We start from the raw sequence: 12304 nt of genomic DNA, 5'->3' as shown, positions 1-12304 counted from the left end.
AGTGCTGGAACTCGCTTTTCCCCTTTACCTTTCACCTTTATTTTGAGTCTTTGAACATCTGAACTATTTGTATTTCTGTTATCTTGGTAATGGAAAGGGGATTAGCCCGGTTCAATTTTTTTTACTCCCAATCGAACCATGCTTCAGTATACATCCTTGCATTAGGTAGCTACTCAAAAATTTGTGTTTGAGCATCACATTGATGAGGCTCATGAACTTATCGTTCTTGCGGGGAGGGTTACATAGCTTTCCGGTTATATGCAGCACTACAGAATTGGTGTTGTTTTGTCTCTGAGATTTACTGTGGTTCTTGAGCATGTTTACAGTGATGCATGCAATGGTGCATGTTTACAGTGATGCATGCAATGGTGCAAGGAACCGACGGACCTTATCGGTTACGGTTATCACTATCAAGTGACCTGCACATGGAGAAAAGATGAGACCACGGTCCAGTGATCATTGGCTTTGCTGGAAGAACATGCATGTTGGAAGGTGGGGAGAAAGGAGAGGGAATGAAATGAAGCTATAGCCTATATGTACTCCGGAACAAGCAAGGCAAGCCCATGTTACCCTGTTAGTGTTAGGCATAAATCCCTTGATCTGGTAAGGCATTTCTGACCTACTTGACCTCCTGCTTCTTAAAATCTCATCTTCTTTTCCTGCTAGAATTTTTGCTTTCTTCTGCAATAAATAACAACTGCATAGAAATGATGCAGATGATTTTAATTTTGACTGCATGTTACATACCAGGAATCCTGTCCTCATATTCTCACGCGTTTTCAGCCAAAAAGGGAAGAAATTCGAAAGCATTCTAAACCGCCTTTTGCCCTACTTGTGTACCTGTCAGTTGAATTTCCTCCACTCCATCCATCTTGAGCTAGCTTTCTGAAACACATCAATTACAAGATAACAAGAATACGTGTTCAGCCCACTTGCTGTGCTGCTGCTATAAAGACGTGCCGCTCGTCAATCTCCACAGCCTCTTACTATAATCTTCTCTATCTCTGCATGCAGATTGCTTGCTTGCTTATCTCATTGCTTTTGCATAATTGCCCTGAGATCCTGCCTTTCTGCTATTTTAATCCATGATTTCATCTTGCAGTTGCAGACAAGAACAGCAAGGCCAGGTCCAGCAATATGAGCCTGAACTCTGAAGAAGGTTTGATGTGCCAGGCTATATCACACTCGTCACAATCGAGTGCCCCTTCCCTGAGCTCATGCCACTACCAGTGCGTCTCCACACTCAGAGGCCACTCCTCCTACGTGTCTGGCCTCGCCGTCGACGGCAATTCGCTCTACGTCGCCTCGTCGGACGGACACATCAGGATGTGGCCACTGGACATGGGCAGCACGACCGTGCAACAGCAGGGCTCTGTTGTTGCCGTCACTGATAGCTCCATAAAGTGCCTCATGGCCACCAGCGATGGTCTTCTCAGCGCTCACCAGGACGGCAAGATCCGGGTGTGGCAGCCGGCCGGCCGGCGGAAAGACGGGAGCAGCCACCTCGCCCTGCACGGCGTGCTGCCGACCACCGCAGACTGCCTGCGCACATTCCTGTTCCCCAAGAACTACGTCGACGTCCGGCGGCACAGGAGCCGCACCTGGGTGCACCACGTGGACGCGGTCACCGCGCTCGCCCTGTCCCCGGACGGCGGGTACATGTACTCCGTGTCCTGGGACCGGAGCCTCAAGGTGTGGCGCCTGCCCAGCCTCCGCTGCGTGGAGTCCATCGCGCCGGCCCACAACGACGCCATCAACGCCGTCGCCGTGTCGTCCGACGGGCACATCTACACCGGGTCGGCCGACCGGACGATCAAGGCGTGGAGGCGATACCCGGGGCAGAAGAGGCTCGCGCTGGTTGGCACCATGGAGCGGCACAGGTCGGCAGTGAACGCGCTGGCGATGGGCGTCGGCGGGCTGGTTCTCTACTCCGGCTCGTGCGACCAGTCCGTCGTCGTGTGGGAGGGCTTCGACGCCGGAGGAGCGGCGGTCACCAGTACGCTCAGGGGGCACGCCAAGGCGGTGCTGTGCCTGGCCGCCGCCGGCGACGTGGCGTGCAGCGGGTCCGCGGACAGGACGGTGAGGGTGTGGCGGCGGGGTGCGGAGGGTGGGTACTCCTGCTCGGCCGTCCTGGACGGCCATGGCGCGGCCGTGAAGAGCCTGGCATTGGTGTTGATGGGAGGCGACCACGACAGCGAGCGCGAGGAGAGCCCGCGAGGTGGCTGTTCCGCTCTGGTTTGCAGCGGTTCGTTGGACTGCGATGTGAAGATCTGGAGGGTGTCTTTGACTTGATTATTAGAGGTAGGTCTAAGCCGGCTTCATGTCTGTATTTTGATCCGTGCATGCCATGAAGATCGGGCCTTTGTCTCACTGGCTATCTTGTGTACTTCCATGGTGCGTTTATTGGGGAGGTCACTGATCTTCAAGTTGAGTTGAGATGAGTTGAAGGGAAAGTTGTATGTTTGGGAACGGAGGTGGACGTCCCAATCGGGATGGGTCTCAGTTAGTTTGTCATATGTGTTTGTCCATGAATATACTACGCACTAGTGGCAGTGGCGCGATTGGGCGGCTACCGGAGTGGTCAGTATTCAACGTGGAAGAACTGTGCAAACGATGATAACAGGTTTGCTATTTCTCGGTCGTCCTACACATGTGATCAAGCCAACAGCTAAAAAAGTTTTTTTTTCTTGAGAATCAACTAAAAAAGTTGTTGTAATGCAAAGTTTAGTTTTTTTTTTTTTTAATAATCGGCCTTTTTTCAGAAAAACCTAACGAGTTTTGTTACAAACGGTTCTTTTGTGGGACCAAGCCAAAGCGTCCATTCCGTCAACCTTCTTACGGCATTTACAATCGGGCTTGACTAATGCGTCCTTTATACGTTTGTGTCCGGACGCGTTCGATCGTGTTGGACGCAAAACAGTCCTTCATATCTCGTGTCCGGTATTCTTATATCTTAAATCCGGACTCTTAAGTTTCATGCACTTCTATCATACACGTCAATGTCGCACGTAAATAACAAATACTCCATTCGTCTTAAAATAAGTGTCTTAAGCTTAATATAATTTTGTATTAGAGTTAGTGCAAAGTTGAGACAGTTATTTTGGAACAGATGGAGTATTTTGTAACGAAAATACATAGCTCTTGAATAAATTTTATTTAAAGTGCACAACTCAATCATCATTTCTTTGATTTTTTTACTATGGGTCCACATATGCATCACAAGACTATCGACTAATTGCGCATGCACTTGATAATCTCGAAGATTCTGATGCATATGCAGAAAGTTCATAAGTTGGTTTGCATCTTGATCTTTCAGAATTTGAACTCGTTCTCCAGGCGCTTCAAAATCATTGGTTTGGACAACACCATCACTCTCATCCTCGACAATTACGTTTTTTCAAATAATACAACATGTCATCAGCTTCCGTAAAGTTTCTAAATCCTGCATCATTGCAGCTCCACGAACAATTCCCCAACGAGCATGAAGCACTCTGAATGTCCTCTTCACACTCTTCCTAGTTGCTTCCTGCATTGTTGCAAATTTTTTTGTTTCCTGTCGTGTAGTTCATATATGATCTTCACAAACGCCGTCCATTAAGGATAGATGACACCGGCAAGATAGTATCTCATATTGTAGTCAAGGTCATTGGCAGTGTAGTTGCACGGTGGCGATTCCCCATTACAAAGCCTCCTGAACATCGGAGACCGTTGAAGCACTAGGTGTGAGAACCCCACATTCCAAAGAAAGCATGCCAAATCCATAAGTAATGTGATGCCACTACTTCCAGTATGATTGTGGCCTCTTTGATGTGACCTTGATACATTTCTCGCAAACATTTGGGGCAATTCTTCCATTGCCTATACATAAAATAAATTTATCTAAGCATCCCAGGAAACTTTTTGGCCTCTCCAATAGCCAACGAGTTTTATGTGTCCTGCACATTTGATTCTCGCATATGCTCTGCTCCAAACACCTGCACGACTATTGGTTTTAAAACAGGTCGATCTTGGGTAGGGGGTTCCAGAACAATGGTAACAGGGGACGAAAGTAGACGATGTTTACCCAGGTTTGGACCCACTTGATGAGATAAAACCCTATGTAGTACTTTGATTGTATCGATATGATGGAGTATACAGTACAAGATGATCTACCTCGAGATAGTATGATTGTGTTCTAAACACTAAGGTTGGTAATCGTGCCTCTAAAGACTAAACCCCACGACTTATATATGCATCGGTGAGAGCACAATTGCTCCGTAAGGTGGTTTTGGTAATTAATCACAACATATACATCATTGGACTAATGATCTTATCCAAGTATATTTCAGAAAAGTTCAAAGATGCCTTCGCTGTAGGATTGTGAGGAGATGCCCCTTGATGCAAGGAAAGGAATAGGATTGGCTCAAGCTACAAGCAAGAAGAATCTACATTTTACATTTGTGAGAAATCACTTTGAGTCCATAGGAAAGCCAATACTATTACAAGGGGGTGAGGTATTATGATGAATTGGTTGCTCAAGTGCTTAGAGGTACCCACCAAAAATGCTCATCCGTTCTCCCACAAAATATCTTTGTCCAAAGCCAAACCAGCAAAATCGGTGCCACCAACTATTTCCATTCGGCCCTGCCGATTTTACACTTGACAGATCCTATACAAACCCTAACATCTCGGTACCACCAACTTTCACATCGGTGCCACCGAGATTCAGTGACCAACTTCCCGTTGAGAAGATTTCAAGGATCGGAATTTCCAAGTTTGGAATCGGTCTCACCGAGATTTGGAAACTGGTCTAGGTCATCGTATCGTACCAACAAGATTCCTATATCGTCTCATCGAGAATTCAAAAGTTGCCACATTTAGTGCAACTCGGTACCACCGAGATTCATTTCGGTGTTGCCGAGTTGGGAAGTAATGTTGTAACGGTTGGATTATGGGGGATGCCTATATATACTCCTCCACCCACCTCTCATTCGTAGAGGAAGCACTCAGAACACACTTACACTTGCGAGACCCATTTTTCTGAGAGACAGCCACCTACTTATGTGTTGAGACCAAGAGATTCCATTCCAACCATTTGAACCTTGATTTCCAGCCTCCCCAAGTTGCTTTCCACAATATCAATCTCTCCTACCCATGCCAAATATATTAGAGAGTGATTGAGTGCTAAGGAGACTATATTTTGAAGCAAAGAGCAAGGAGTTCATCGTTCTACCGCATCTATTACCTTTTGGAGGGTGGTGTGTTGGAAATATGCCCTAGAGGCAATAATAAATTAGTTATTATTATGTTTCTTTGTTCATGATAATCGTTTATTATCCATGCTATAATTGTATTGATTGGAAACACAATACTTGTGCGGATACACAGACAAAACACTGTCCCTAGTAAGCCTCTAGTTGACTAGCTCGTTGATCAAAGATGGTCAAGATTTCCTGACCATAGGCAAGTGTTGTCACTTGATAACGGGATCACATCATTAGGAGAATCATGTGATGGACTAGACCCAAACTAATAAACGTAGCATGTTGATCGTGTCATTTTGTTGCTACTGTTTTTCTGCGTGTCAAGTATTTATTCCTATGACCATGAGATCATATAACTCACTGACACCGGAGGAATGCCTTGTGTGTATCAAATGTCGCAACGTAACTGGGTGACTATAAAGATGCTCTACAGGTATCTCCGAAGGTGTCCGTTGAGTTAGTATGGATCAATACTGGGATTTGTCACTCCGTGTAACGGAGAGGTATCTCGGGGCCCACTCGGTAATACAACATCACACACAAGCCTTGCAAGCAATGTGACTTAGTGTATGTCACGGGATCTTGTATTACGGAACGAGTAAAGAGACTTGCCGGTAAACGAGATGGAAATAGGTATGCGGATACTGACGATCGAATCTCGGGCAAGTAACATACCGAAGGACAAAGGGAATGACATACGTGATTATATAAATCCTTGGCACTGAGGTTCAAACGATAAGATCTTCGTAGAATATGTAGGATCCAATATGGGCATCCAGGTCCCGCTATTGGATATTGACCGAGGAGTCCCTCGGGTCATGTCCACATAGTTCTCGAACCCACATGGTGTGCACACTTAAGGTTCGACGTTGTTTTGTGCGTATTTGAGTTATATGGTTGGTTACCGAATGTTGTTCGGAGTCCCGGATGAGATCACAGACATCACGAGGGTTTCCGGAATGGTCCGGAAACGAAGATTGATATATAGGTTTGTCTCATTTGGTTATCGGAAGGTTTTCGGCCATTACCGGGAATGCACCGGCAGTGACGAATGGGTTCCGGATGTTCACCAGGGGGGGGGAGCCCACCCGGGGGAAGCCCATTGGCCTTAGGGGTGTCACACCATCCCTTAGTGGGCTGGTGGGACAGCCCAAGAGGCCCTATGCGCAGGATAAAGAAAAACCAAAGAGAAAAGGAAAAAAAAGGGGAAGTGAGAAGGAAGGGAAGGACTCCACCTTCCAAACCTAGTTGGACTAGGATTGGAAAGAGGAATCCTACTCCCCCCTTCGGCCGACCCCTTGGGCCTTCCTTAAGCCTCAAGGCAAGGTCCCCCCTCCCTCTTATATATACGGAGGTATTAGGGCTGATTTGAGAAAACTTTTCCACGGCAGCCTGACCACATACCTCCACAGTTTTTCCTCTAGATCGCGTTTCTGTGGAGCTCAGGCGGAGCCCTGCTGAGATTAGATCACCACCAACCTCCGGAGCGCCGTCTCGCTGCCGGAGAACTCATCTACCTCTCCGTCTCTCTTGCTGGATCAAGAAGGCCGAGATCATCGTCGAGTTGTACGTGTGCTGAACGCGGAGGTGCCGTCCGTTCGGCACTAAATCGGAGCGGATCATGGGACGGATCGCGAGACGGTTCATGGGACAGTTCGCGGGGCGGATCGAGGGACGTGAGGACGTTACACTACATCAACCACGTTTATTAACGCTTCTGCTGTGCGATCTACAAGGGTACATAGATCTGAAATCCCCCTCGTAGATGGACATCACCATGATAGGTCTTCGTGCGTGTAGAATTTTTTTTGTTTCCCATGCGACGTTCCCCAACAATGGCATCATGAGCCAGGTTCATGCGTAGATGTTATCTCGAGTAGAACACACAAGTTTTTGTGGACGGTGATGTGCGATTTGCTGCCCTCCTTAGTCTTTTCTTGATTTCGTGGTATTGTTGGATCAAAGCAACTCGGACCGACATTACTCGTACGCTTACGAGAGACTGGTTTCATTGCTACGAGCAACCTCGTTGCTCAAAGATGACTAGCGAGTGTCGGTTTCTCCAACTTTAGTGGAATCGGATTTGACCGAGGAGGTCCTTGGAGAGAGGTTAAATAGAAATTCATACATCTCCGTTGTGGTGTTTGCGTAACTAAGATGCGATCCTACTAGATACCCATGGCAACCACGTAAAACATGCAACAACAATTAGAGGACGTCTAACTTGTTTTTGCAGGGTATGCTTGTGATGTGATATGGCCAACGACGTGATGTGATATATTGGATGTATGAGATGATCATGTTGTAACAGTTAATATCGACTTGCACGTCGATGGTACGGCAACCGGCAGGAGCCATAGGGTTGTCTTTAAACTAATGTTTGTGCTTGCAGATCCGTTTACTATATTGCTAGGACGTAGCTTTAGTAGTAATAGCATGAGTGGCACGACAACCCCGATGGCGACACGTTGATGGAGATCATGCTGTGACCCCGGTGACAAGAAGATCGTGCCGGTGCTTTGGTGATGGAGATCAAGAAGCACATGATGATGGCCATATCATGTCACTTATGAATTGCATGTGGTGTTAATCCTTTATGCACCTTATTATGCTTAGTACGACGGTATCATTATGAGGTGATCTCTCACTAAAATTGTGTTCTCCCCGACTGTGCACCGTTGCGACAGTTCGTCGTTTCTAGACACCACGTGATGATCGGGTGTGATAGACTCAACGTTCACATACAACGGGTGCAAAACAGTTGCACACGCGGAACACTCGGGTTAAGCTTGACGAGCCTAGCATGTGCAGACATGGCCTCGGAACACATGAGACCAAAAGGTCGAGCATGAATCACATACTTGATATGATTAGCATAGAGATGCTTACCACTGAAACTATTCTCGACTCACGTGATGATCGGACTTGAGATAGTGGATTTGGATCATGTACCACTCAAATGACTAGAGAGATGTACTTTTTGAGTGGGAGTTCTTAAGTAATATGATTAATTTGAACTAATTATCATGAACATAGTCTAATGGTCTTTGCGAATTACGATGTAGCTTGCGCTATAGCTCTACTGTTTTTATATGTTCCTAGAGAAAATTTAGTTGAAAGTTGATAGTAGCAAACTTTGCGGACCGAGTCTGTAAAACTGAGGATTGTCCTCGTTGCTGCGCAGAAGGCTTATGTCCTTAATGCACCACTCGGTGTGCTGCACCTCGAGCGTCGTCTGTGGATGTTGTGAACATCCGACATACAAGTTTCTAATGACTACACGATAGTTCAGTGCAAAATACTTAATGGCTTAGAAGCAAGGCGCCGAGGACGTTTTGAAACGTCACGGAACATAAGAGATGTTCTAAAGAGATGAAATTGTGATTTCATGCTCGTGCCCTTGTTAAGAGGTATGAGACCTCCGACAAGATTCTTTGTCCACGAAGTAAAGGAGAAAAGCTCAATCGTTGAGCGTGTGCTCAGATTGTCTGAGTACGACAATCGCTTGAATCAAGTGGGAGTTAATCTTCCAGATGAGATAGTGATGGTTCTCCAAAGTCACTGCCACCAAGCTATGAGATCTTCGTGATGAACTATAACATATCAAGGATAGATACAATGATCCTTGAGAGATTCATGATGTTTGACACTGCAAAAGTAGAAATCAAGAAGGAGCATCAATGGTTGATGGTTAGTAAAACCACTAAGTTTCATGAAAGACAAGGGCTAGAAGTGATACTTCGTGAAACAGCAAAACAGTTGCTGCACTAATGAAGAGACCCAAGATTAAACCCAAACTCGAGACTAAGTGCTTCTGTTAAGAGGGGAACGGTCACTGAGGCGGAGCTACCCTAAATGCTTGGTAGATTAGAAGGCTGGAAAAGTCGAAAGAAGTATATTTGATATACATGATATTGATGTGTACTTTACTAGTACTCCTAGTAGCGCAAGGGTATTGGATACCGGTTCGGTTGCTAAGTGATTAGTAACACGAAATGAAAGCTACGGAATAAACGTAGACTAGCTAAAGGCGAGGTGAGATACGTGTTGGAAGTGTTTCCAAGGTTGATATGATCAAACGTCGCACGCTCCCTCTATCATCGGGATTGGTGGTGAAACCCAAATAATTGTTATTTGGTGTTTGCGTTGAGCATGAACATGATTGGACCGTGTTTGTTGCAATACGATTATTCATTTAAAGAGAATAATAGTTATTCTATTTGCTTGAATAATTACCCTCAATGGTTTATTGAATCTCGATCATAGTGTTACACATATTCATAATATTAGTGCCAAAAGATACAAAGTAATAATGATAGTACCACTTAGTTGTGGCACTGCCACTTGAGTCATATTGGTGTAAAATGCATGAAGAAGCTCCATGATGTTGGATCTTTGCACTCACTCATTTTTTGAAACGTTTGAGACATGCAAACCATACCTGTTGGTATGAAACACATGAAGAAACTCCATGTGGATGGATCGTTTGGACTCACTTGATTTTGAATCACTTGAGACATGCAAAACATGCCACATGAAATAAGTAGAGTAACTTGTTGGGAGTAATGCATTTTTGATGTGTGCAGTCCAATGAGTGCTAAGGCACGCAATGGATATCGTTATGTTCTTACTTCACTGACGATTTGAGTAGATACAAGAGTATTTACTTGATGAATCACAAGTCTAAAATTTTGAAAAGTTCAAAGCTATTTTAGAGTGAAGATCGTCGTGACAAGAGGATAAACAGTCTACGATATGATCATAGAGATGAATATCTGAGTTACGAGTTTTGGTACGCAGTTAAGACAATGTGGAAATTGTTTCGCACTTCATGCCACGTGGAACACCATAGTGTGATGATGTGTCTGAACGTCATAGCCACACACTATTTGATATGGTGCATACTATGATGTCTCCTATCGAATTACCACTATCGTTTATGGGTTATGCATTAGAGACAACCACATTCACTTTAAATATGGCACCGCGTATTTCCGTTGAGATGACACAATATAGACTGAGGTTTAGAGAAATCTGAGATGTCGTTTCTTGAAAGTTTGGGGATGCGATGCTTATGTGAAAAAGTTTCAGTCTGATCAGCTCGAACCCAAAGCGGATAAAAGCATCTTCATAGGATATCCAAAACAGTTGGATACATCTCCTATCTCAGATCCGGAAGCAAAGTATTTGTTTCTAGAAACGGATCCTTTCTCAAGGAAAGGTTTCTCTCGAAAGAATTGAGTGGGAGAATGGTGGAACTTGATGAGGTTATTGAACCGTCACTTCAACCAGTGTGTAGCAGGGCGCAGGAAGTTGTTCCTGTGGTGCCTACACCAATTGAAGTGGAAGCTGATGATGGTGATCATTAAGCATTGGATCAAGTTACTACAAACCTCATAGGTCGACAAGGTCGCATACTACTACAGAGTGGTACGGTAACCCTGTCTTGGAGGTCATGTTGTTGAACAACAATGAACCTACAAGTTATGGAGAAGCAATGGTGGGCCCGGATTCTGACAAATGGCTAGAGGCCATGAAATCCGAGAGAGAATCCATGTGTGAGAACAAAGTATAGACTTTGGAAGAACTACTTGATGGTCGTAGGACTATTAAGTAAAGATGGTTCTTTAAAAGGAAGACAGACGATGATGGTGATAAGTCACTATTAAGAAAAGATCGACTTGTCGCAAAGATGTTTTCGACAAGATCAAAGAGTTGACTATGATGTGACTTTCTCACTCATAGTGATGCTAAAAGTCTGTTGGAATTATGTTAGTAGTTGCTGCATTATTTATGAAATATTGCACATAGGATGTCAAAATATTGTTTCCTCGACGGTTTCCTTGAGGAAAGATTGTATGTGATACAACCAGAAGGTTTTGTCGATCCTAAAGATACTAACAAAGTATGCAAGCTCCAGCGATCCTTCAATGGACTGGTGCAAGCATCTCGGAGTTGGAATATACACTTTGATAAGATGATCAAAGATTTTGGGTTTGTACAAGGTTTATGAGAAACTTGTATTTCCAAAGAAGTGAGTGGGAGCACTATAGAATTTCTGATAAGTATATGTGGTTGACATATTGTGGATCAGAAGTAATGTAGAATTTCTGTAAAGCATAAAAGGTTGTTTGAAAGGAGTTTTTCAAAGGAATACCTGGATTGCGCTACTTGAACATTGAGCATCAAGATCTATGGAGATAGATCGAAACGCTTAATAGAAGTTTCAACAAGATGCATGCCTTGACAAGTTTTTGAAGGAGTTCACAATAGATCAGCAAAGAAGGAGTTCTTGGTTGTGTTGTAAGGTGTGAATTTGAGTAAGACTCAAAACCCGACCGCGGCAGAAGAAAGAGAAAGGACGAAGGTCGTTATGCCTTAGCCGTAGACTCTAAAGTATGACATGCTGAGTACCGCACCTAATGTGTGCCTTGCCTCAAGTCTGTTGAGAGGTACAGAGAGTGATCCATGATTGAATCACTAGCAGCGGTCAAAGTTATCCTTTGTAACTAATGGACTAAGGAATTTTTCTCGATTATGGAGGTGGTTAAAGAGTTTGTCGTAAAGGGTTACGTCGATGCAAGCTTTGACACTAATCCGAATAACTCTGAGTAGTGAAACGGATTCGTATAGTAGAGTAGATATTTGGAGTATTTCCAAATAGAACGTAGTAGAAGCATCTATAAGATGACATAAAGATTTGTAAAGAACACACGGATCCGAAAGTTTCAGAACCGTTGACTAAAACCTCTCTCACGAGTAAGACGTGATCAGACCCCAGAACTATATGGGTGTTGGATTCGTTGAAACCACATGGTGATGTGAACTAGATTATTGACTCTAGTGCAAGTGGGAGACTGTTGGAAATTTGCCCTAGAGCCAATAATAAATTAGTTATTATTATGTTTCTTTGTTCATGATAATCGTTTATTATCCATGCTATAATTGTATTGATTGGAAACACAATACTTGTGTGGATACACAGACAAAACACCGTCCCTAGTAAGCCTCTAGTTGACTAGCTCGTTGATCAAAGATGGTAAAGATTTCCTGGCCATAGG

General features: G+C 44.4%; 1 protein-coding gene across 1 annotated transcript; it reads left to right on the top strand.

Annotated features, from left to right (window-relative positions):
- The first annotated feature begins 297 nt into the window (after positions 1 to 297).
- Positions 298 to 2599, top strand: LOC123408914 (protein JINGUBANG-like). The gene has a single exon (XM_045101939.1). The coding sequence runs from the start codon at positions 1138 to 1140 to the stop codon at positions 2290 to 2292; it is 1155 nt and encodes a 384-aa protein (XP_044957874.1). The 5' UTR covers positions 298 to 1137; the 3' UTR covers positions 2293 to 2599.
- The last annotated feature ends 9705 nt before the right edge of the window (positions 2600 to 12304 follow it).

This window comes from Hordeum vulgare, chromosome 7H, assembly GCF_904849725.1.
Source record: "Hordeum vulgare subsp. vulgare chromosome 7H, MorexV3_pseudomolecules_assembly, whole genome shotgun sequence".
NCBI classification, from domain to species: Eukaryota; Viridiplantae; Streptophyta; class Magnoliopsida; order Poales; family Poaceae; genus Hordeum; species Hordeum vulgare.
The sequence above is the reverse complement of the archived record's forward strand: the minus strand, read 5'-3'. Positions and strand labels throughout refer to the sequence as shown.

Coding starts and splice junctions, on each gene's coding strand:
- LOC123408914 (XM_045101939.1), top strand. CDS start 1,138: ATGAGCCTGAACTCTGAAGAAGGTTTGATGTGCCAGGCTATATCACAC.